This window comes from Leptidea sinapis, chromosome 33, assembly GCF_905404315.1.
Source record: "Leptidea sinapis chromosome 33, ilLepSina1.1, whole genome shotgun sequence".
Taxonomy (NCBI): Eukaryota; Metazoa; Arthropoda; class Insecta; order Lepidoptera; family Pieridae; genus Leptidea; species Leptidea sinapis.
Window position 1 is genome coordinate 2,412,332 of NC_066297.1, and position 24,693 is coordinate 2,437,024.

The 24,693-nt window shown below is 30.4% G+C and overlaps 1 protein-coding gene across 45 annotated transcripts in view; it reads left to right on the forward strand.

The window, feature by feature from the left end:
• Positions 1-24,693, forward strand: part of LOC126974761 (twitchin) — a 194,591-nt gene that overhangs the window by 54,591 nt on the left and 115,307 nt on the right. For 10 of the 45 annotated variants that reach the window (XM_050822373.1, XM_050822372.1, XM_050822378.1 and 7 more), the window contains 43 exons: positions 15-269; positions 1,320-1,442; positions 2,058-2,456; positions 2,680-2,787; positions 2,906-3,022; positions 3,150-3,314; positions 3,431-3,544; positions 3,637-3,735; positions 3,815-3,913; positions 3,993-4,088; positions 4,415-4,513; positions 4,587-4,655; positions 4,917-5,018; positions 5,095-5,172; positions 5,254-5,334; positions 5,436-5,528; positions 5,620-5,697; positions 5,772-5,861; positions 6,288-6,380; positions 6,584-6,661; positions 6,742-6,858; positions 7,104-7,193; positions 7,732-7,845; positions 8,001-8,072; positions 8,280-8,393; positions 8,820-8,927; positions 11,080-11,121; positions 12,167-12,226; positions 13,060-13,152; positions 13,721-13,771; positions 14,161-14,247; positions 14,438-14,530; positions 14,624-14,725; positions 14,832-14,930; positions 15,022-15,138; positions 15,219-15,302; positions 15,393-15,476; positions 15,555-15,650; positions 16,048-16,128; positions 17,103-17,279; positions 17,369-17,572; positions 18,863-18,904; positions 19,764-19,796. In XM_050822373.1, the coding sequence (XP_050678330.1) occupies positions 15-269; positions 1,320-1,442; positions 2,058-2,456; positions 2,680-2,787; positions 2,906-3,022; positions 3,150-3,314; positions 3,431-3,544; positions 3,637-3,735; positions 3,815-3,913; positions 3,993-4,088; positions 4,415-4,513; positions 4,587-4,655; positions 4,917-5,018; positions 5,095-5,172; positions 5,254-5,334; positions 5,436-5,528; positions 5,620-5,697; positions 5,772-5,861; positions 6,288-6,380; positions 6,584-6,661; positions 6,742-6,858; positions 7,104-7,193; positions 7,732-7,845; positions 8,001-8,072; positions 8,280-8,393; positions 8,820-8,927; positions 11,080-11,121; positions 12,167-12,226; positions 13,060-13,152; positions 13,721-13,771; positions 14,161-14,247; positions 14,438-14,530; positions 14,624-14,725; positions 14,832-14,930; positions 15,022-15,138; positions 15,219-15,302; positions 15,393-15,476; positions 15,555-15,650; positions 16,048-16,128; positions 17,103-17,279; positions 17,369-17,572; positions 18,863-18,904; positions 19,764-19,796 (4,596 nt within the window). Of the gene's footprint in view, positions 1-14; positions 270-1,319; positions 1,443-2,057; positions 2,457-2,679; positions 2,788-2,905; positions 3,023-3,149; positions 3,315-3,430; positions 3,545-3,636; positions 3,736-3,814; positions 3,914-3,992; positions 4,089-4,414; positions 4,514-4,586; positions 4,656-4,916; positions 5,019-5,094; positions 5,173-5,253; positions 5,335-5,435; positions 5,529-5,619; positions 5,698-5,771; positions 5,862-6,287; positions 6,381-6,583; positions 6,662-6,741; positions 6,859-7,103; positions 7,194-7,301; positions 7,335-7,731; positions 7,846-8,000; positions 8,073-8,279; positions 8,394-8,819; positions 8,928-11,079; positions 11,122-12,166; positions 12,227-13,059; positions 13,153-13,720; positions 13,772-14,160; positions 14,248-14,437; positions 14,531-14,623; positions 14,726-14,831; positions 14,931-15,021; positions 15,139-15,218; positions 15,303-15,392; positions 15,477-15,554; positions 15,651-16,047; positions 16,129-17,102; positions 17,280-17,368; positions 17,573-18,191; positions 18,237-18,862; positions 18,905-19,763; positions 19,797-24,693 lie in introns of those variants that run through there. The other 35 variants (XM_050822375.1, XM_050822416.1, XM_050822393.1 and 32 more) reach the window with 28 other exon arrangements.

Genomic DNA, 24,693 nt, shown 5'->3' on the forward strand with positions numbered 1-24,693 from the left:
ATTTCATTCTTTAGGCTAAAAAAGAAAACGATGAAGCAGAGTTCGTTGCTGTGCTGAAGACCTCTGATCAATCATGTAGATGTACATGGTACAAAAATTCTACTATAATAAGAGATTCTTCGGACGTTAGTACATCATTTGATGGCACAAATGCAAGACTGGTCATAAGAAAAGTAACATCAAGATATGTTGCCAACTATAAAGTCGTAATCAGAAATGAATTCGGTGAAGACGAATCAAGTGCTGATTTGACTTTGGTTGAGGAAAAGGTAATTGTAATTACTTTTTTGTATTATGAAGATAATTAATTCAATGTCAAATATGATAATGAAGATAGTAAAATCATGTACCTGGGTTTTTAAAACAGTTTACGTCACCAATTATATTTCTCACGGTGTCCTCGATCATTAAACAAAAAACGCATGACAAATAATAATTTAAAAAGTTACGTAAGATAGATTTATACTTTCGAAACTACTATTAAATTCATTTTTTTTAATTGTTTATTTAACAAACTAATATTTTTATAATTATGTAAATTGGTACATTGCTGGTTTTTTGTTTAGTTAAACAGTAGTGTAATCAACTAATTGATATCTAACCCAATCGGCCCTTATACACTAGTAGGTCCCAAAAACAAAAGACTATCAATCACGTGTTTTATTTTTTATTAAACGTAGAAATTTTCATTTTTACTTTTGTCTATAATAACGTTGTGTCTATAATATTACGTTGTTCTGTAAGCATTTGGTTGCTTATTGTTCATATTAAATAGTCATTTATAAGAAGCTGGGTAGGCCTACGAAAGGTTCCCGGTGCCTGAAACAGTATATATCTCAAGAAACGAGAACGGAAAAAAAGGAATTCACTTTGAAAAAATACTGTTCGAATCTCTATTTCACGTTCTTGTGACTTGACTTGACAGTGAGATATCGTGAAGAAACTTTGATTGCTATGAATGTCAGGTTGCCTAAAACCCACTTATTTAACCAATGGGTTAGTAATAATTTATAATCAACCGAAATGAAAACTCTTAAAAACTTATAATAAGATAAAGATGTTCATAAAATGAAAACAACTGGTCCAAACTTTTATGGGAATGCAATGCAAATGGCAACTTTTCCCTGAAACTAATCAGTAATCGGTACACATGTACATAAAAAAATACACCAATCGAATTGAGAACCTCCTTCTTAAGGTCGGTTAAGAATATTATGTACTAAAATCAAATTTTCATAATCATAACTAGCAATGTAACAAAAACACTACCACAATTCCGGGTTGAATAATTAAAATAAGTACTAAAATTTTGTCTTTAGAAAAAGAAGAAAGAAAAAGAAGAAGAGAAGGAAGAAATAACAGTGATGGAAGAGTCCGAAGAGGAAATGTCAATTGTCGAAGAAAAATCGATAATAGAAGAGAACCACATAGATGAAAGACAGGTAACAAATATATTTTGAATATCTGATACAATAAACAGCAATAAAATTAGAAACAAACACTTTGCATATTAAACTTATTATTTAAAATTTTCCAATATATTTGAAACATACCTTCAACCATTTGAATATTAATCTCTGTTATTGCTTAAAAATTATCAGGTTCACCTGTAAGTCACAGGTATACCTGTAAGTCGTGCCGCACAAAATGTATATTGAACATGCACTGTTGTCCACCTCATATAAGCATATTAGCGTATTTTTAAATTTACAATTTGTTTTTATTTTTTAACCTACTCGCGTTTCACTGTTTTTGTCGTATCGGTTCAAATAGATTAATTGTAATTAAAAAAGTTTGTAATGAGTTTCTTGTTACTTCTTCTTATTAAAGCTCAGCCTTTTGTGTATGCATAATTTTTGATATTCACAAGTGTCAGTTTTGACACAATATTTGAAGAAATCTGAATTTGATTTCACTATTTATTCATAAACAATAATTTGTTTTTAAATATTTTATTTACAACAACTTTAATTCCCAAAACTCTGCAGAATAAAATTGAGTACATCACAATTAAATACTTGCTTTGATACTTATGTAATAATATACTTGATACATAGGAGGAAACCAAAAAGACATCGACCAAAAAAGTTACTAAAAAGCAAGAGGTTAAAGGTGAGATCCAAAATGAAGAGATTACTATGGAATCACAAAACGCTGAAAGCAAAATGGAATCAAAATCTCAAAGTAAAACATCAGAAGTTGAAGAACAGGAAACCAAAAAAATCCTTCAAAAGAAAACTGCTAAGAGTGCAGAAGAGAAGAAAGCACTTTTAGAAAAAATTGAATCAAAACAGAAAAAAGAAGCAGATTCAGAAAAACAAATAGATGGGTTACCAAAACTCAAACCTGTGAAACCAAAAGAGGAACCAAAACAGGAGGAAAAAGAAACAACTAAGAAAACAGAAGAAAAGAAAAAAGTGGTACGAAAGAAGGTTGTTTCTAAGAAAAAGGAGGACGTAAGTATATTGATTTTTATTTTGAAAAACATCCAACCCATTTGAATTGGTGAAATTAATGTATATGTCGGATCCAACAGTTACTCGTTAGTAAATGTTATGCCTAAAACACATAGATCTGTGATTTTATGAGTGTTCGAACTGTAAATAAAATGTATGTTGTTTAATTTAACTTATAATAAGTGTCGTGTTAACATTTGGTTGTATTTAAATGTTCCAATAGGATGACTTCGAGTTTGTTGACGATTATGAACGACCAGTATTAGAAAAATATGAGCGAATCACACCTACACCCCTAGAAAAAAGGGCTAAAGTGGATGACACACCAAAGGTAAACACTACAAATCGATATATAATACTTCACCAAAAATAACAACACTTATTAAGCTTAAATTTTGATACAATGAATACAATGTTGAAATTAAGTGTTAAAATATTATTTCAATCAGACAAAACGAGCTTCATTGACCGGCAGTATTAAAAGCGAACCTGAAGATAGTGAAACGGAGCTTTCGAAAACCGCTGAGGTTCCTGATAAAAAGAGTAAAACTGTGCGTAAAGACGAGGTATCTATGGAACTTCATTGATACAATTAAATAATTTAGGAAGTTAAAATTATAATACGGCATAAAACCTTTTATTGCTTATATTGTTCTTTAACTTTGTTTATTAAATACTTTATAATTATGATAGGTCGTAGAACAACCTAGAAGAACAAGTATTAAAAAAGGTATTCTTAAGCCGGAAGAGCCCGTTGATGAAATATCCAAAGTAAAATTATCAAAAACTTCAGTCAAACCAAAAGAAGAAAATGTTGATGAACCTAAAGTGGCTGAAAGTAAAAAACCAATCAGAAAGGTAGTCGTATGTAATTAAATACCAGCAATCAAATTCAATATTAATTTTTTTTAGTCAAAATAAGTTTTAATGTAGTCTTTAGTAATTTATTTATAATTTACCTTATTTGATTTAAGCCGGAACAAGAAAATGAATTTGTAGATGATTACGAAAGCCCTGAGCTTGACAAATATGATAAGATTAGTCCATCCGCAATAGACAAATCTAAGAAACAAAACGGCATAAAAGAGGTATATTCATTATAACCTACGTATTATTATGGTTATAAATTATAATTAAAATAGTAATAAAATAGTATTTGTGAATTATAATATATTTATAGGATTCGCCACTTAATGACAACTTCAAAAAACCAGAACTTGAGAAGTTCGAAAAGGTTAAACAAACAACTAAGTCAAAACAAGTATCAAGTGATACACAGGTATATTAAAAATCTTATCATATCCACATAATAATCTTTTAACGTTTTCATGATACTTACGATTAAAATTATTTGTTAGGATGAAACTGATATCATGAAAGGAAAAATCAAACCAAAACCAGATGATGAAGCATCTGAATTACCTAGTCTTCGTAAACGACCTGTAACAAAAGAGAAGGTAAAGTTAAAAATAGTTAAACTTAATGTGTATTGTTGGCCTTAACTTCGTATATTTGAAGACGACATTCTTTATTTAGGAGGAGGATAAAAAAATTGAAGAAAAACCAAAGACTAAGGCAATAAAGAAAGACGATAGTAAAATTAAGAAACGTCCTTCTCTTAAGGATAAAGAGGTATAGAAATTTTATGCAACACTAACTATTTACACAAATTAGTTACCTAAATTGCGGCTAATAATATTTCCTTTAATATTTTTACTATACCTACTTTATATAATATGTTAAATTGCTATTTTCTTATAAAATATTAATTTTTTTAATTAATAAACCACAATAGATGATACCGGTATACATCTTTATCTTTGCTTAGCAAATTTACTATCAGCATAAATATGTGCATAATACTCGACTACAGCTTTCTGCTTCGCTTGATCTCGTGCAAGTTTTTATAAATAATTTATTTAAGATTTACTTTTTATCAAGTAAATATGATATTGAAGGTTGATGAAGAAGAATATATTGACGATTATGAGCGGCCAGTATTAGAAAAATATGAAAAATTTACGCCTACACCCACATCCAAACAACCAAAGGAAAAGGTACACTATAACACTAACATACACTTACAAATAAATATAAGTCAAAGAAATAATATAAATATCTATTTAATAGGAAGAAACGCCAAAAGAAGTTAACATTTCATCAATTCGTAGACGAAGTTCAGTTAAAGACAGAGTTGAGGTATGGTAATTATTTAGAACAGATTTAAAATCTCTCACTGCTAGGATTAATTATACAAATTACATTTGTATTCCATAATTTTAATGGTAGAGCGCTGGGACGTAAGTCAAGAGGTGCGGGTTTGGGTCCCGCATCATCCAGTAACTTTGGTATACAGATTTCATTTGTATATCTTCATTATTTACAATGTACATTTTATTATCAAATAAAGACACTTAAAATTGGGATCATAATAAAGAACCCATTTATCGTTTACCACAGATGGAGGTCGATGACATACAACAAGAACCTTCTGCAAAAGAGCATAAAATATATAAACCAGCTGACTTAAAATTAAATGAACAAAAGCCTCAGGCTAATTTGGTTAGTATGTTAGTTAATATCAATGTTTAATAAGAAATTCACCTTAAACTAATGCTTTAAAATATATTTTGTTAAGGTCAAAGATCTTAAAGATACATCTAAAGAATCAAATCAAGCATCAACGCCCGAAAAAATTCTCACTCCCAATGAACAGGTATTATATTGAATACAATGAAATTATTGTTAATAGGGAGCAAATTTACTTCTAGATAAAAATGTATCGTATAATTTTTAGGAACCTACAATACGGCATGATGGTTCTCAAAACAAACGCGATAGTTTGCCTATTAATAAACTTCGTCCTAGTGATACGAAGGTATTTAATCGACCTTACACAATATATAAAAAAATCATGAATTTGGATAATATTATAATTTACGACATTATATAAATGTTATAACAATATATAAATTTTAGGACGAAAAACAATTAAAAAACAACCGTGATATATCTGAGCTTGAAAAAACTACACCTTCATCTAAAGATAGACGACCATCTAGCGACACTAAGGTATACTTTGTACATCATTTTAGTAATTATTCAATATTTTTTATATATAGTTTCAGTAAAATTATATTCATTAATATCATTTCGTTACTAGAATGAAACACAAGAAAAGCCTAAATTAAAAGACAATGAAGAAAAGTCCCTTCGTAAAAAATCAACTATTAAAGATAAGGTAAAAATTATGAATATAAATTTATTAAACTTAATCAAAACGATTTAAAAACCGCTAATTTTCATATTCTGTAGGATGTTGACAAAGGTGAAGACATTAAAGAATTAAAGAACTACATAGATAAACCACAACCAAAGAAACGATCGTCACTAAAAGACACAAAGGTACACATTACACACTAAATAACACAAGGTTTGGAGTTGTCAAACAAAATTAATCTGCACAAATATGATGAACTTTCACAGCACTCAAGTCTCACATACTTAAAAAATACACAATAATTCACGAGTGTATCAAAACTGCACATTTTATTTCACATTTGAAGAGGAACTGCTGTTTCTGGTCTTGATATTCTTCAGAAGGTTGCAGCTTACTTGGTACTGTTAATATTTCGCTTCACTTTTAACAAATCTTGCAGGCATCTTATACTTTTAAATCGCATGCTTTAAAAGTTCATAATAATACTGTTTTATTGCATTTAGTCCTGACTTGAGGTGAGAGGTATAAGTATAATATTCACTACCTTAATATACTCTACTAAACTTTGAAATGTTCTATTTTTTATTACTTATCACACTGTACATTTAAAGGATGTGGAGGAAGAGTTCGTCGACGACTATGAAAGGCCAGTCCTTGAAAAATACGAAAAAATAACACCAACACCACTTGAAAAAAGAAAAAAGGTACCCGGTATTCACACCCGCTTTGTAGAATTTTTTTATAGACAAACAGCAATAACTATCCATGACGTAATAAAACATACTAAATGAAATTGAGTAAAGATGCAAATAACGAACCTATACGCTTTACATTTAATGAATACACATTATGCAGTTTAATTAATAATTTAAATAAATACATATTTAATTTTGTGAATTTTGAATAGGATGACAAAACTCCTGAAGATGTTTCTTCAGCTACAGTCCAAAGGCGACGTTCTGTTAAAGATAAAGATAAGCCAGAGGTATTTTAATATTTTACTTAGTGTATTTATATTACTGTCCCAAATTACCTTACTACAATTATTAAAACATTATTCCATAGCCAATGGATGTCGACGAAGAAGAAAGCTTCACTCAACAGAAAAAAACAATTAAGCCTGGAGATGCTCCCGAAGACGTTTCTTTAACACATAAAACACCTGCTGAAAAAGAACTAACGGTTCGTATTACACATGCGTATCGCTTTCCAACCTTAATATCCTGCAAGACACAATATATGAATAGTAATCAAGAATTTGATAATCTTTTATTTCTAACGTTTGTAAATTTGAAAAGTTAGTTTTTATAGTAATACCATATTTATTAACCTGCTTAAATTGAACTGATTAAATTCCTGCCGTCAGTAAATTCCTAATACATTTTGTTTAACGTACAATCTAAGTAAACTAGTCATTTGATTATCAGGCGGGTGAGGCTAGAGCAAATCTTAAAGTTAAAAAACCGGAAATTATTGAAGACAAGACAATTAAACGGCCTAAAGACAAAACTAAACAGGTATACTCTTTACATACTACGCAATTTAAGGCTTTACATTAAGTTTAATTAAATATTTCCAATTAAAAATATTCACAGATCTTAGACAAGTCAGATCCCACAAATAAAACATCAGAAAGAAGAATGTCTTACATTATCAAGGTATACAGCAATTGCTGTTGTATAAAACTGGTACGAGAATGCACACAAAACACATCACTATTTTTACAAAATCAGCACAGTGCACCTTATAGATGCATCTCACACTGTTCTCATACGTCTGATAGTTTCAACTCAGTATTTCAAAATCTTACTTAATGATCTATTTTATTTGCTGAGTAACTTTGTAAAGAGTTATTCTGCGAATATTTTTATAAGTACTTTTTTATTTACTCAGTCCAAAAATATATTAAATTTAAGAACCATAGATGTATAGAACCTGCAGTCAATGTACCACCTTGTAAATAAACACAGACTTCTTCTTTCTATTAAGCTATTGATCTTTTGGAATGCCTTTCAATATTTCTCATGTGTTTTATGTTGTGTAATTATGGAATAGGTTGAAGATACAGAAGAATCAGTGAATGTATCCAAACCAAGAACAAAAACAAGTACGACAGCCCCCGAAGAGGCATCACTTACGCAAAAAACACCCACGAAGAAAAAGCCAACGGTACTATATTTAATACTCTAAGCATCTCAAACAAAAAAGTATTTAGGATTTTAATAAATCACAGCATAATTTTGATCTTGTTATCAATGCATTAAATACAGTAAAATTTTACGTCATATTATAAACGTTAATAGCAATTAATTTCTTATTATTAGGAGGGTTCTGAAGCTGCTGCACTCAAGGTTAAAAGACCAGGAGTGGTCAAGAAAAAAGATGATGATGCAGAGGTAGAGAGCTCTTAAAAACATTTATTTACTAAGAATTCTGAGATGCTTATAGTATTTTGTTTATTAGTACAGCGACTAATACTACTTTTATGATTATTCGCAGGCCTATTAATTTTAGCAAAATTGCGTTGGACATAGAAATAATATGTTAACATAGACGTAGAAGCTTCTAATAGTGAGCCTATATCTAACCTGTATTGTTCGTAGGAACCGCTTACAGTTCAAGGTGGTAAATTTCAAGTACCACAACTCAAGAAAACCACAAAGAAAACACAGGACAAACCAAAAACAGCTACACTTGACAACGAAAACGGCAGCGGGGTAAAACCCATTACAATTAAATATTATATTCTCTGTAATGCACAATCGTATCTATAAATACACATTATATTATATTTGCCCTGCAATCTGTTCAACAAATCACTTTATAGTTTTCATGCACATACACTTCTTTATTTATATGAACACTATCAGCTTTTATATTATATTCACAGCTACAGTGAAAAACTATTCAATTATCTTCTGTAAATACACATTCTATACTTTTCACTACAAACATATTCTTTTCAGATCCATATTGGAATATTCTCGAAAGTTTTTGGAGTTTTTTGTTTCAAGATTTTTGCAATTTGTATGATTGTTGATCGCATGTCGCTTTATTTTTTTCAGGCCTCGTATTATGATGCAGTATTATGGCGTAAAAAGTTTTGCAGAAATTATGTGTATAACTACATTGTTTTCTTACAGTATGAATTGGACTTCGTTGATGATTATGAGAGACCAGTTCTTGAAAAGTATGAGAAGATAACACCAACTCCTACTGTGCGAGAGAAGAAAGAAAAGGAAGTCTCGCAGGTAACTTTATAATAATTGACTATAGAAGGGTTTTTATAATAATTGACGACAAACAAGAAAGTTTGACAGCCGAGTGGCTGAGTCCTCTATCCCTTAAAAATTATGGACACGAAGCTAGATATACAGAGGTGCTAGCTAAAAATATGATCATTACAAAAACACGTACGAGTACTTTATAACTGTCATTGGTAGTGTTCCGCTTGTTTCATCTATATGGCAAAGAACGAAATGATTATTATTTTAGGAAAAAAACAAATGTGCACTGCTATAAAATATGCTGACAGTCATAGTGAAACGTAGCTTTAAATCACTTAATTAAACACCCTAAGCTAACTTTTTTTTAAGGAAAATGAGGTCAAACGAGCGTATGGGTTACCTGGTGTTAAGTTATCACCGCCAACCACATTCTCTTGCAACATCAGAGTAGTCACAGGAGTATTGCCGGCCTTTAAGGAAGGTGTAAGCGCTATTTTTGTACCTTCAATCTTGTATCGTCCCGGAAAATCTGCACAAGGAAGCTCATTCCACAGCTTTATAGCACGTCGAAAAAACTCCTTGAAAACGAGAACCGACACACATCCAGATGGTGGGGATGATATCCTAACTTGTGGCGTGTCGTGCGAAGGTGGAATTCGGCGGCAGGAATCAGTCTGTCAATCTATCAACTGTATAGATTCATTTTAAGGATATAAATTTAAAGAATTTTATTACAGAGAAGCCTTATTGACTTATTCTAGTAATCTAGAAAAAGACAATGTTAGTATCATTTTAGGATGTTTTATATAAGTTAAATAAAACAAAATAGCTGTAATTTTAAGCCATGGCTTCACTTTATTCCAAAAACCGCAAATGTAAGCATTGTAAATCTTTAGAAGGAATCACGTGGTAAATTGAAGACAAAATGCCTTCAAACATTGCTCACTGAAATTCTATTATTCGTATTTATGTGATGGTCGATTCAATATCTATTGTTGTTTCTTTTATATTCTCCAAGTTATCTAACTTGGAGAATATAAATAAATAAATAAACACATGATTATTCTCGTATTTTTTTCATTAGAAGCACTGCACCTGGTATCAATGTTACCAATAGAAATTTTCACGCCTCTTTTTATCTTTTGCTTTAGACGCGTCACAAAAGAAAATGTTCATATAATATGACGACTTAAAATAGCTTTTTGAAAGGCTGAATAAAATTTTTTTGGGTGTAAGTCCTAATTTTAAATTTTTAATTAGTCGTGGCTAATTAAATTACCTGAAATATTTTGTTTAATGTTAAGGAAATGACAATGGTGGCTCATGCGGAACAGCATGTATCTATACAGGTATAGATGTCTACGTGTGTACCCTGATGATGTAAATAACGTTAATAATAATATACCCACCATGATTTCAACGACTCTAATATATACCATCTCAGTATATTCCACAAAACTTCATTTTAATGTTACTGCACTTATTATATCAAAGGCGTTGACGACCTCAAAGTATGATAGTTAAATTTAAATTCTTAAATTATTCGACAAGCAGATGCTCACAACAATAAGTTTTATATTGTGCTCTTATTATAAATTAACAATTATTTTTATTTCATAAGTTGGCTAACAGCCATCAATACCAATATATATATCTACATGTTTACATAGGAGCCAATTAAAAGCCTCCACAGATATCCACTTATAACAATTAAAAGAAACCATGGAAAAATCAACAGAAAGTGGCTGCGCTAGGTCTTCCAGAAATTGTAATAAATATCAGCGGAGTCGCAACGAAAAAGACGTGAATAAATGATATAATAGAAAATATAAAACTTATAAATGATAAGAAACTGATATTATTAGTTGAAGTAAAAATTGGGTTAAATTAAACAAAAGTTGGGAAAAAGACAGAAAATGTTTAAATAATTTAATTTCATTTACTACAATATTGCATTCAGTGATTCCCAATCTCTCCTACCCTAGTCATATAACATTGGGACGTATACAATATATTTGTTAATGTCTGCATGAGGAAACATTTTGCCCCAATATTTCCAATTTAATATTTCCTCTTTACGCATGGAAAAATCCGAAAATTGGGAAAAAATGGATTCTAAATCCAACCAATTTTGTTATCCTTTGAAACAATTTTAGCATCTTGTTTCTTCTTTTAGACTGAAAGCCGACGTACTTCGACGTCATCGGTACAAAGTGAGGTAAGCAAAATTGTAGGATAAGAAAAAAATATTAATTCCAAATTAAATCTTTTTTAAATACTATGTCAAATTATAGATTTGTATTATTTTACAGTCTCAGTAAGGTCGATAATAGGTGCTAATAGCCTTAAAAAATAGAATAGTCATTTATTAACACAGCTTTATTCACGGTTTATCGGTGTGGGTACCGACTAGTTTTGGAACATTCGGTAGTTTGAAGTACTCCACCAATCCTGGGTTGCGATTGTTGATTCAAACACCAAGCGTATTGGGTTCACGATAACTTCCCCTCTCATACTGTGGATTTGTGCTCGTAGTGTGCGGCTTAACAGGGCGGGGGGCGCTTTGTGCGCCGGTTTTGATGACGAGCACGGTTTCACTGAATTTATTGTGTCACTATTAGTGTTCACAGGTGCACAAACTGTACTCATAGCACTGCACTCACCCTGATGAATGACCTCCGAAAGGTCCGAAACTAGTCGGTACCCACACCGACAAACCGTGAGGAAAGTTGTATTAATAGATAACGTTATAATTTCTCACGAAAGTTTTCATAAGATGAATAGTTATTTAATTTAAAGTATAGTAATTATTACACTATAAAGTATAATAATATCATGTAGTTATATACGAATCACCAACAGATGGCCTGCTTGATGATTAGCGACCATTCCCAGTAACAACAGTTAGAAAATATTATTTAGATTCGAAGCTCAATTAGAGAAAAGAAAGCGGCGAAGATGCACAGATTTATAAAGTAAATGGAGTTTGAAGTATTTAAAAAGATTTAGCTGTTCGTATATTTCTCGATAAGCTTGGGGATATTACAAAGCTGAAGAGAATCAAGAAGAATAAAGAAAGGGCTGATAACTTGTCTGATACCGTTGAAAGTTAAATCCACGTCTCTGTATATCCCTTTATGATCTATGATTATGTGTACGTTATAAGGTACAAAATCAAGTCAAAGTTTATTAATATTTTTATCATCATTAGGATTTTTTTTTGAATCAGATCAGATGACATAACTAATTTTTGTTTATTGAAGGTACAAGAAATGAAAACGGAGAGCCGACGAAGCTCTATCATTGAGAACAAAGCTGTAAAGGTAAATATAACAATTAATAATCACTTCGTTGACTATGATAATATATTATTATATTATTATGGCTGTGATAGTGACAATAATTACGCACAGCAGATCAAGCAACAGCATTCGATGCAATTATGAAATTTAAAAATATATGTACTACCAACAATATTGATGAGAAAAAATATTATTTATAACTTTTTACTTGACAGACTATAAAGAGATAGTAAGTGCATAGTTTCTAGTAAAATTTACATGAGAAATACATACATACCTATCTGAATTTGAAAATATTAACGTAAAGGAAAGGTTTTAAAATAAAGTTGACTATTTTGATCATTTAACTTTTTTCGGCTATTATGACGTAATTTACCTAAACCCATATTTATCCCTTTACCAAGGTTTTCTGAGTAATTTTTGTAACTATTTGAACTTATTAAGCGCATTTATGAAACAGAAACTGTGTAATATGAGTATCAATTACAAATCTTTAGATATTAATATGAGTATCAATTACAAATCTTTAGATATTAAATTAATTTAAAGTCTTAGGAAATCAATGACAATAAGAATTACACTCTCTCTAGTCGTTCCCTCATAACTGAGGATCGTGGTCATCAACAAATGGTCCACATTTGGAGTGAACTATTTGTTTCCATCGGCTTATGTCCATCGCGGCCCTGACGATAGAGCTAAACCTTGGGGACCTGGAGTCCTTTATTTGGTCAGTCCATCTGGTAGGATATCCGCTTTGGGCTCTTTTGCCATTTGTGTTCCCAACTACGATCAATATCTCTACGCTCTCATTACCCCTTCGCATAAGAATGACTAACAAATCATATTTTGAACAGCTCACAAAGGAGACAGCAGAAAGCAGAAAATCGTCGATATCTTCTATATCAGAGCATGAACAAGTCTCCACATTAAGAAAGGGATCGCTCAAGGTATTTATATCAGGCTTAGTATATTTAATAGAAATAAATTTTTGACCCTTCTGATACTCTTGTCTAAAGGAAGTCAATGCTATGATGAATTTATCCGCAATTAGGTGAGACATGTCTTCAATAACTGAAGGCGTTTAGATTTACTCCTACTAAAACTAATAGCAAATACAATTTTTTTGTTACGCTTGCTCTGAATTTTTTCAAGTGTCACTTAATGAGTTAGACCACACCTAAAAATCCTTATAATAAAAATGTTTGGAAGTAAATAGAAGTTTATTTTGTGTTTGATGATTTTAGTAGTTAGTATAGTAGATAAAGCGAGTGATATAATTAGTAGACCTATAGAAGCTTTGGCTGTAAAATTATAAAGAAAAGTTATAACTACAGTGTGAGATATAATTATTTTGCTCACAATCAAGCCTGTATAGGCTAGATTAGTATTTTCTTAGAAAACTGTCCCAATATGCCCCCGTATGAAATAAAAAGTAGTTGTAATAGTGTTAGTGGTAGTGTAGTAGATTATTATCCCAAATAACCCTCGTTTTATGCTTAAATAACTTTCTTGTAGACCGCTGTAAAACAAGAGGCCGTGAATGAACTAGAAAAGGTTAAACTGAAGGTAAGTTTTGTGCAAATGTTTTTACTTTTAAATGAATGTTGTATAAATAATGTTTATTGTTTTAAAATTACGACTCCATATTAGCTGATATTTGATAAATAAACGTATTTGATATTACGAAATAATATTTTATTGATCTATTACCATTGCGTTTAATTACTATTACTCACAACACTTATTTATACATTTAATAAAAAAAATGTTCAAATATTCATTTGGAAAGCGAACTTACAAGAAACTTAAAAGTATTGCAGCAACTAATATGGAGTCCGAATTTTGTAAATACTCTCTGACAAAAATGATTTTAAATGTTATTAACATATTCTACGTGTAAATATTTCTGTGAATATATTGATTAACTTATAATTAAAATATGAGTTTTTATATAGGAGACGATGAATGAAAACGATGAAAGTATTGACAATGACAAAAATGAACAATTACACTCTTGGCGACCTACGAATACAGACACTAAGGTAAAACATATATCACTTACAGCGAATAATACATACTAAATATTCTAATGAAAAACAATCAAAATACTGAAAATAAATTCTTTATATTTTGTTAAATCATTCATCTTAAGTCAATGATAATTTGATAAAAAACGTACCCGCAACTTATAAACATCTATTTCTATTAAAACTTATACACATATTTTCATAGGATGATGTTTCAAAGACACACCCAAAACGTAGTATGAGCTTAGACCAGTCCAGGCCAAAAGACGTAATAACGCGGAGTCATAGTCAGAATGAGGTAATTACACAAAAAAAGTTTACTAGCACTTTAGTTGCTAATGTAATTAAATATGTTGTATCATTCTACATTCATTTTAAATTATTAAAATAGGACACTGAGGGAAGAACTGACACTAAAGTTCATAATAGTTTGGAAAATCGAAAAGGTTCAACTTATAGTTCTTTCATGCCTACACTTCGTGCTGATAATGAGGTATTTGAAATACTTTATATAATATTTTCAAGGGTGCAGTTTACTTTTTACTTACTCTCTCACTCGATCTAAAGTACAAAACTCTTCATAAAATAATATTATGCAGGAATCAAGTGAAGATGACGATTTTACAAAATACACTGAAATGCGACGTCTAACAGCTATTGGTCGACATATAAGACCAATTTATCCTGACGAAGACGAGGTATAATAATTTATTTAATAAAAAATTAAACATTTTTGGTTTAAATTAACTTTTAATTGAATCAACTATACGAAAATAAAATATTTTCTAGGAAAACAATGCTAATATAAGTTCAGACACATATAATACTAAAGCAGCAGATAAAGATGTATCAGACGAAACGTCTGAGTCTCCATATCCATGGCGTCGTCAAAATAAAACTCAGGAGGTATAACAATAATATTTTCACGAAGTTAATAATCATGATCATACTGTCGACACATCACTAATTTAACATATTTTAAATAGGTCTCTGAGGAAAGATCTGATACAAATGACACACCAAATAACACCACAGAAAACACACTTTATCCATGGAGAAAAACACAAGAGGTAATAGGATACATAAAATACTGGCCTCGTTTAATTAAAGAATTCGTAAAATAAAACTATAGTACTGATTTTTTTTTTTCAATAAAACAGATACCTACGCTCGTTGTACCAGAACCCGAATCTAAACCAAACGAAATAGCATTTTCATGGCAAGCTATACCGGAAATTCCTCAGGTAGTCACATATAATGAAATAAATAAAATAGATTCAATTTTTAAAACCAAACTATAATATATTATAATTTTTAATCAGGCTGAACAAACACCTGAATTAGAGGATACATACAAACCAACTCTTCTCGAAACAAAACCTAGTACAGTACCATGGAGGAGGTCACAATCTCTTCAGGTACAAAATAAAAACCGTGACAGATATTGATTAATATATAAAATTCTTAAGCACTATATAACACATAATAATACGCACAAAGCTCATTTACGTTACATAAGCACAATTATTGCACTCAAATACTGATACCTACAATAAACACGATTCGGAAACATTTTAATGCAAAGATACTCGAATTCTTTGTATTAGGATGACACGAATACAAATTTTAAGAGTAGATTTGAAATTGGTTGCAAAATAATTCTTTTTATTAATTCTATCTCTTTACTCATCACATATACATTTTCGAGCACATAACTTATGCAGTTTTCAACTCACGTCTTAGGCTTTTTATCTCATCTATTTACAAAACTACACCTCGTATGGTCGCCAATACTAAAAATTGTATTTTCTTTAGGCAACAGACAAAGAAGAAAATAAACCTTCATTAGAAACATCAGGTGTAATTAGCAGCACCCCACAAAATATTGTTGACGAGGTATTATTAGCACAAAAGAGTTACGTTGCACATCTACACAGGTTTTTTGGAGCACCGGCATTACACGTACTTTTAGTTAGGCATTATCTGTACAGTAGTTCTCTTCGTTTTATTGGATTGCTAGTATAGTAGTATTGAAGCTGTTTTATTTGCACCTCCACTTGAAAGCTTAATTTTTGTAGTATTTTTTAATACTGTGAAAATTAACTTATTGTAAATAAAGCCACGGTTACATCATCTACTTTGCAGACTATGATTATTGAAGTGAAACTTCTTTATCGATGTATGAGAGAAATTTTATAACACTTGTTTATTATCAAAGTTCACTATAGTGGTGTAAAGAATAATTTATTTGTTTGAAAGTGATTAAATTTAAACACTTATTTGTAAACATGTCTATAATAAGAATACAGCTTTAAATTTATACGGATTTTTTTTTCTTAAGCCTTATCTACCCAATTTCTGTGAAGTTGTAAATAGTAGAAAAATGATATGTCATAAAGAAAATTCTCTTATATCTCTGGATAACAATTTGAATGATGTGGACGTGGCTTTAACGATTTTGCATGTTATAGTAGAATCGTAAAAAATATTTTTAAGCTGTAGTCTCACATTTGTAGATATTTTTTTTAATATTTCACGCTTAGGCTTATTAATAATGATTTTAATATTAAATTGGGTCTTTCTAAGTAAAGGTGAGTAAACATTGGTACGAAAATATTAGTTTGATGAGGATGGTGTAAGTAGCCTCGATTTCCACATCTCATTTTTTAGATATAGGGAGATGAGACGGCAGGCGCGCTAGTGCAAGCAAGGGGCGCAATAGATTTAAGTATATTTTAATTCCAAAATAAAAAAATGGCGTAAGTTAAACATTACATTAATCTACAGGAAAATCTACAGCGAAGCTGAAAATCGGATAGCTTAGTGAAAGTTATTAACTTAAAAGCCGAACTAAATGTAATTTATTACAGAAACTTGCAACAAAAGAAGAAAAAATAGAAGAACAAGCCAAAAAAGCGAAAATCACATCAGTTAAGAAAAAGGCAGAAGATTTACCTGAGATACCTGATTACGAACGGCCCGATCTTGAAAAGTTCGAAAAGATGGAGTTTACAAAAACTACAAAGGAAAAAGCAGAAAAAGATCAGGTACTTACCTACAAACAAATCATATTGTTATATAATTGCAATAAAGACTATTTTATTCTGTATGTATAATGTTATTATTGTCTATATAGGTTGAAAAACCAAAGGTTCCTGAGATCAAGGCACCAGAAGATGAACCTGCTGCACCTAAGATCGAGGTCAGCCGAGAAAAGTCTCCTAAGCCTGAAACACCAAGAAAGCCTTCACTTTCACCAGTTCCCCCTGTAAGAAGAGGTTCTCTCATTCCTCCACCGGAGGAAATGGGTAGACGGCCCTCGCTTATCATCAGTGATGAGGTATGTATAACTTTGGATATAGATTCATTTGAAACTTTACTTATCAAAATATTAAATTATAGCTCATGTTAAAGTAAGCTAAAATTTGGAGGTATGAATTTAAATTTAATAGTATTTACTAGTGCTGGGTTAGCCTAGTGAGCATTGATTTGACTGCCCCTAAAGAACATAATGATAGAATTATACTTTAATGCCGCTTATTCAAGAGTGGTCAAGAAGTAATTGTAAATATTCATTTTGGTTTAGTTTTGATCCTGGGTGCGTTGTATAAGATTTAAATTTTTAATACTATTTAGCATAACATGAATAAGTGGCACAATCCTTCATTCTTTCATTATGTTCAAAAGATTTTTAAGAAATTGTGTACCCCTGTAGCTACCCTTTCTCTCAAGCCGAACCCTTAACATTAGTACACCCTAGAGTACACCAAGAACACTAATGTCTTACCTACACGATTATGCCTCACGTGTTGCATAGCTTCAGTAACGGTGATTTTATTTTTGATTTACTTGATTCTAGTTACAATCCCAAAATCCTTGCTTACTAGATGTCTAGAATTTGACACATGCTCAAAATGCGTTTTATACAGACTTAAGATCGTACAAAACATAATCCACAGGACAATAGAAAACTAAGACCCGGTGAGGTGATCGAAGAAAAGAAGGTAATAGTAAATGAGCTACGAAATTTCGTGTATGCTATTCGTTATAATATTGCCGTGCCGGTATTTTAACTATTATTGTAAAACAGATGTTATTCCATATGCATTAGACGCAATTCGCAGTATTTTCACGCGTTATTTGTCTTGATAATGACTTGACTTACAATAATTATCCATATATTTTGATATTTCAAAATCTATTTCATTCTTGATTGACGATTTGAGTCAGGTTGTTATCGAGTCAATTTCTTCGCTAAATTATCTCATACGGTGCACTACACTATAATAAAATGCACACACTTGCGTAACGTCACATAAATTGCACAGCTTTTCAGCACGATAGCACAGAATAACGGCGAGTTGTGCATTGAGCGTATCTTTATTGAGATTAACTCGAGCCGATGGTGTGAAGGAAAACGCTGATCTTCGAAATATAAACTAACAAACTTAACAAGAACAGGTCGATATACGCAAAGTAATTATAATAAAGCACCGCTGGTCTTTTTTTCTGCACATGATAATTTTAAAACAGGGTTCGGGGTCACAGGTTCGGCATCAGAGAGATAACTCAGGGTTGTGTAGGAAAATTTATTTCAAAGGGATGATTATCACTATTGTTTTAACAACAGGTCACGAAATTGCGTCCTGGAGAAGTTTTAGACGAGAAAAAGGTGAGACTGGGTCTAGTTATAGGTGGACGCTGCTCGCTTTCGCAAAGCATTGTTTTTCTTTAAAATTTTATGGACATTTTTTTATTTGATGAAATTTATACGCACATAATCTGGCAAAACACTCAACAATCACGTGACTGTAACACAATTCAAGTCACTCAATCTCAATTCAGTCCCTAATATTAACTCATTATCTATTGAATTACCTTATCTAGAATTCTGTATGTCCATAGTAGAATCTTTTAGTATTCGCTACATTAGACTCCTACAATCCTTATTTATGTCCACAGTAGTATCTAGTACTATTTACTACATATCTATAAATTGCTGCTGCTTCGCTAAGAATGAGATATAATGTTACTTCAATTCTCATTAAATGCAGCCAAAACTTTCCCTTGAGCGATCTTTGCTCAACCTCCTTGTATGACCGAAATGCTGATCGCAAAGCCTCAATTTGAAATGCCTCGTAGTAGTAGAATTGCTTTTTTAACCATTTACTATTTTATTTTCTACTAACTGCTTCAAAAATTTAAAATATAAATTAAATCGCAATTGACTCATGAAACATATTATTTCAATTATTTTCACCTAACTGCATCTCATGCTCATATTTAAATATTTTGAAAAACACAAATAAAAATTACTCAAAAGTACACTTTTAACATGTCGGGGTATCTTTTAAATTGAATAAAAGAATTTAAGAGATATCCTGGCTACACTAAACACATTTGAGCACTATCAAGTTTCTAATATTCTTAACTGGTATCATGTTGCTCCAACATGACAGCACAATACAAACTTACTGCACCAAAATAACAGGGAATGTCTTACTAAAATAATTATTTTTTTCCGAAAAAAGAAACGTGGCAGACCGGGTGAAATCGCGGACGAGGTATTAAGAGTGGAAAATATATGTTTAGATAATTATCTATGTTTAGATAAATAGATTCGTGGCTAACATAGATCTTTCAAGTGATTAATTATGTTATTATATTGTTGATTATCTATATGTTGAGAACAATAATAAAACTAAGGTTTTATTGGTGGTTCACATGAAGAATATCGTTACCAGATTGACTGGAGTAATGCTGATTGTAAATAATGATAGTGCAAATAACACCTTCTCGTTCTAACTGTGTGGATACCATACACTTATTAATTTGTCATAATTTTAGGAATAAAATAAAACAATGCATGAAACGCATGAAATCCTAATGCAAGTAATTAATGAGATAACAGCAACAGTTTCTACAAGCTAAGTCTCATCAAGTTCTATGACCGTTGTAAATGCTTTACAAACGAATGTGTTAACCAATGCCTTTTAATTATAAGATTTAATTTAATTTAAGGCTTTTTAATATAGTTTACAAATATTCATTTAACAATATGAAGCTCGAATATGCATTTCAAATTATTTCTACGTCTGATGTCAGTCGTGATTATAAATAACATACATACAAACATGGAAGCTATACAATGATTCTATAATTAATTATAAATGAATTAGATTGAGCCAAGATCAACCGAAGATAAAAATAGTATAGTTAAACGTACAAATTGTCATATAACTTGGATGTAATTGTTATTATAATAAAAAAAAAATACTTGAATATATCTAAACAAAAGATAAGTTGAGCTGTAGTAGGAAGAACTTTCAAAAAGCTCAATTGCCATTTTTTTAGATCAAAATTTGCGCTTTATGGTTTTCCAAATATCTTGAATATAATCTATGGAAATTTATAAAACAAATTACTCAATCGTTCTTATTCCGTTCAAAATTCACACATTCACTACAGCGTGTACATAATTAATATGAACACTTTTATACTTTAAAAGTACCCATTTAAAATAATAGAAATATAATAAAAAAGAATATATAGGAATAATATGAACATTTTGAACAATCTTTGTACTAAATTAAATATTAAATTTATTATGGATCTATTTAGATTAAGTAATATTATAATTATTTAAATTACGGATTTTTGCAGTACACGATTTAATCTGTGGGCGTTTCTCATCACTTTGATCAGCAAATTAATATTGTGCTATTGACGGTACCTACGAGTATATAAATCAGCAAAATCTATGCACGTATCACGTGTTATCACACGTAATAGTATCCTATTACGTAGTATATATTATGCTGCAACAAATTCTTGTTATTGTTCATCTAAAATTTGAGTTAAATTCAGTAGGTTTTGCCTTTTACCCGGACATACATACAGACAGAATATAAACGTTCACAGAGATAAGTATGTTTTTTTTATAAAATGCTACCTTTTTTGTAGAACACACAGGCAGTATTTAAATAAATACTCAATATACATTTTTAAATGTTAAGTTTATGTAAATATAATAATAAAGATAATGTTATACCAGAAAAACAATAATAGACTTTATAATCTTACGAGTAAATCTAATCTAATAAAAATCACTGTATTCATTTAAGTCAAAGTAATGACATAATGTCAAATCAATCCATAAAATATAATTTAAATTTTCATAATTATAAAATTCTAAGCTTGCCATGCAATTTTTTTTATTTAAAAACTTTCTTTATGTTATAAATAATCAGAACTAATAATATAAGTATTTAGTATTTTTGATTATTTTTCAGTTTGTCAATCTATATTCCCTCGTGCTAATAAATTTCAGAAAGTTTCAATTGGTTTGCAAAGAAAGTTTATTAAGTAACTTTGAATAAAACAAAATAGTTACCTATGATATCTGCTGCTTAAAATTTTTAGTGAGTTAGTTTCATGTTTTCTAATTTTTTTTTTTCAATATTTAAATTCGATATTTTATATAACACTGTCACAAATGAATCAAAAACTATCAAAAATTTGGAATTGTTGGGAATCATATTTTGAGGGGACACATCAAAATAAAACAAATTGAAAAATAGTATTTTCTTACAAACAACTAAACAGACATTTACATAATTTGGGCTAATGCCATCGATAATGACATGACTCATAAAAATTTTTGCACAAAATCTTTAATCTGACAATACTTTACTCGACCGAACCTACAAATAGGCAGTTTTGCAAAGAAAATATCAACGGTATTTGTTCTACAATACCTACTCTTCTTGAACGATTTCGAAAAAAGGAAAAAAGACAGCACTATGTATTTGTAAATACTCTTGGAAAAGAAACAAAAGAGTGCGCTTTTAAAAGATATAAAGAAAATTAAAATTAAATTATCAGAGGCAATAATAATAAAAAATTCTGTCAAAAATTCAGCGGTTAACATTTTTAGTTAGCCATCTAACTAAGCTAGCACGAAAAGATACAGCACACTCCCAGGAAGACGGACGTACGAGCCCTAGAATAGGGTTCTTTGGTTACCTTTCCGATATGGAATTCTACAGTTTAATAAATACTCAAATCACAGGTACTTAAATCATTTAAAATAAAAGATTTATCAGCCTGATACTGTGTCACCACTCTATATTATCCAAGCAGATTATTATGCGCTCTATAATGATTCATAATAAAATAATATACAATTAGATGTCCTTTGTATTATAATAAACATTTCATTATCAATCGAAATAGTAAAAGATACAAATTATATTCAACAGGTGTTAGAACATATTGCCAAGGGAAGATCTTGAGTACTACTTCTGTATATAAATTTCAAAACATAAAGAAAATAAAATGGATTAAAGCAATTATTTAATCGAGAATATACGATATCTCGCAGATGATAATTGATCGACAATAGGTGTTGACAGGGAGACAGTTCAATCTGATACATTATTGACAATCGTATATTTGAAAACAAGGCCAAGTACTAAAAATAGATGAGAACAAATATAAATCTGATTGATAGAAATATAATTATAGCTCAAATACCTTTACTGATGCGCGTGGGCTGTCCTCTGAGTCCCTGCAACCAAACTACATATCGCAAGATCTTTTGGCATTAATGCAATAACAGAACATAGTTTTCTGTGCTCCAATAATAATTAATTTTGAATTAATGTAAAAATTAGTAGGTATATATAGCTAGCTAGCATAGAAGAAAATACAATAATTATACGCGTTTAGTATCAATAACGAAATACCAAATTATCTCTTAGTAAAAGTTTCTTCTCGTTCCTCTTCGTTCTAACTTTCACATAATATACATAAATATTAGATTATTAAATCATTGACAACATCATAATTTAAAACAGCAAAGAACATTTATACAAAAAGGAAGGGAGATTATTGTTATTATATTCTGCACTCGTAGTATTCAGATAACATTAATTATTAATTTGAAAAATTACGTATGGAAACTTTTGTTCTACATAATATTAGAGTCAGTATCTCAGAAAAGTATTTTCTATTTTACAAGAACAGATTCTACGATGCAGAATACTCGAATAGAGTTTATGCTGTAGTAGAATAATTCTGGTTATAATTTTTACTCATTTTGGAGATGTTGATTTGGTCATATTTCGTTGTGCTGAGAAAAAATCATAATATTGTTATATACAAAAATATCAACTAATAATAAATAGTTTAATAAAACAAACTCCAACACTTTCCCGCTTTAGAAAAATATCTTTCTGATTAAGATATAAAATTATCATACACATGACACAATTTTATCTTGCACGTAAGATTGATTTGCTGTTTCAAGTTCGGCTGAGACTTTGATTCAAGATTCTTAAATTAGCTCTTCATAAGATCAGATTGATCGATTACATTTTGTTAATTGCAAAAAGAGATAAGAATCTAGCAAAAAAAATGTTGTTCGCATCGATACTTCACCTTAATCTAATAATTTATGGAATTGGTCTGCTGATTTGTGTTGAGCATAAATAGATGCTCGCTCCCCGCAACCCGCTGTCGTTATTTCAAGGCGACTGTGACTGCACGACCCCTTCAGTCTTTTGACATTCGCGCCAATTTTTAGTAGCAACGACATCGAACTCATTCGAAAGTTATTTATTTTTAAGCAGGATAAGGTATAACACTTTTGGAGAAAAGCATTTAGTTTTACAAATATGTGTGAGATTGTAACGAACGTAATTTTAAGTAAACGGTGTTGTGTGTGTAAAGTACACTAGAAGACTAAAATTTAGTATGAATCAGTGAATTTAAATTGATATTTTATATAAAACGTATTCGAGCTTCAATTGTTTGTGGATAAAAGTTATGTGCAATTACAATGGCTTCTATAATCATAAAGAAAGCTAGTGCTAGTACATCAACAGTCGAAAAAACTAGTATTAAAACTGTTGAGAAGAGTGGCACAAAGGCTGTTGAAAAGTCTATAACTAGGCTATCTGTGTCCGTTGATGCCTTGGATGTGGTAAGTACATGCCTATTGCTATTGAATATATTGTTTTAATAGGCTTTTTTTTGTTTTTAGTATTGGGTCATCAATGTGCATAAATGGAGCATAATAATGAAAATTGTAATTTCTTTTTCACGAAATATTATGTATTACAGTCTCAAGTATAAGTATAAAACAAATGGTAAAAAGCAATCATCGGTTAAATGTAATATTAGGTAATCATTCAAAGTCTTAGTCAAAGGCAAATAAACTTTATTCAATAAGGCTTAAATTTGTTCACTTTTGAATCGTCACTATCTTAATAAATATTAAATTACTGAATATACCATATTATGTCCGAAAAAAACTTGAGCTCTTGAGAAGAACATACAAGAAACTCAACGACCACACTTTTTAATCAAATAGAGTATTTTACAAGGGCTGTTATACGAGTATACAAAACAAATGATTTTATAAGGTGCTGCATCCAATATATGATCCATTAATAATAT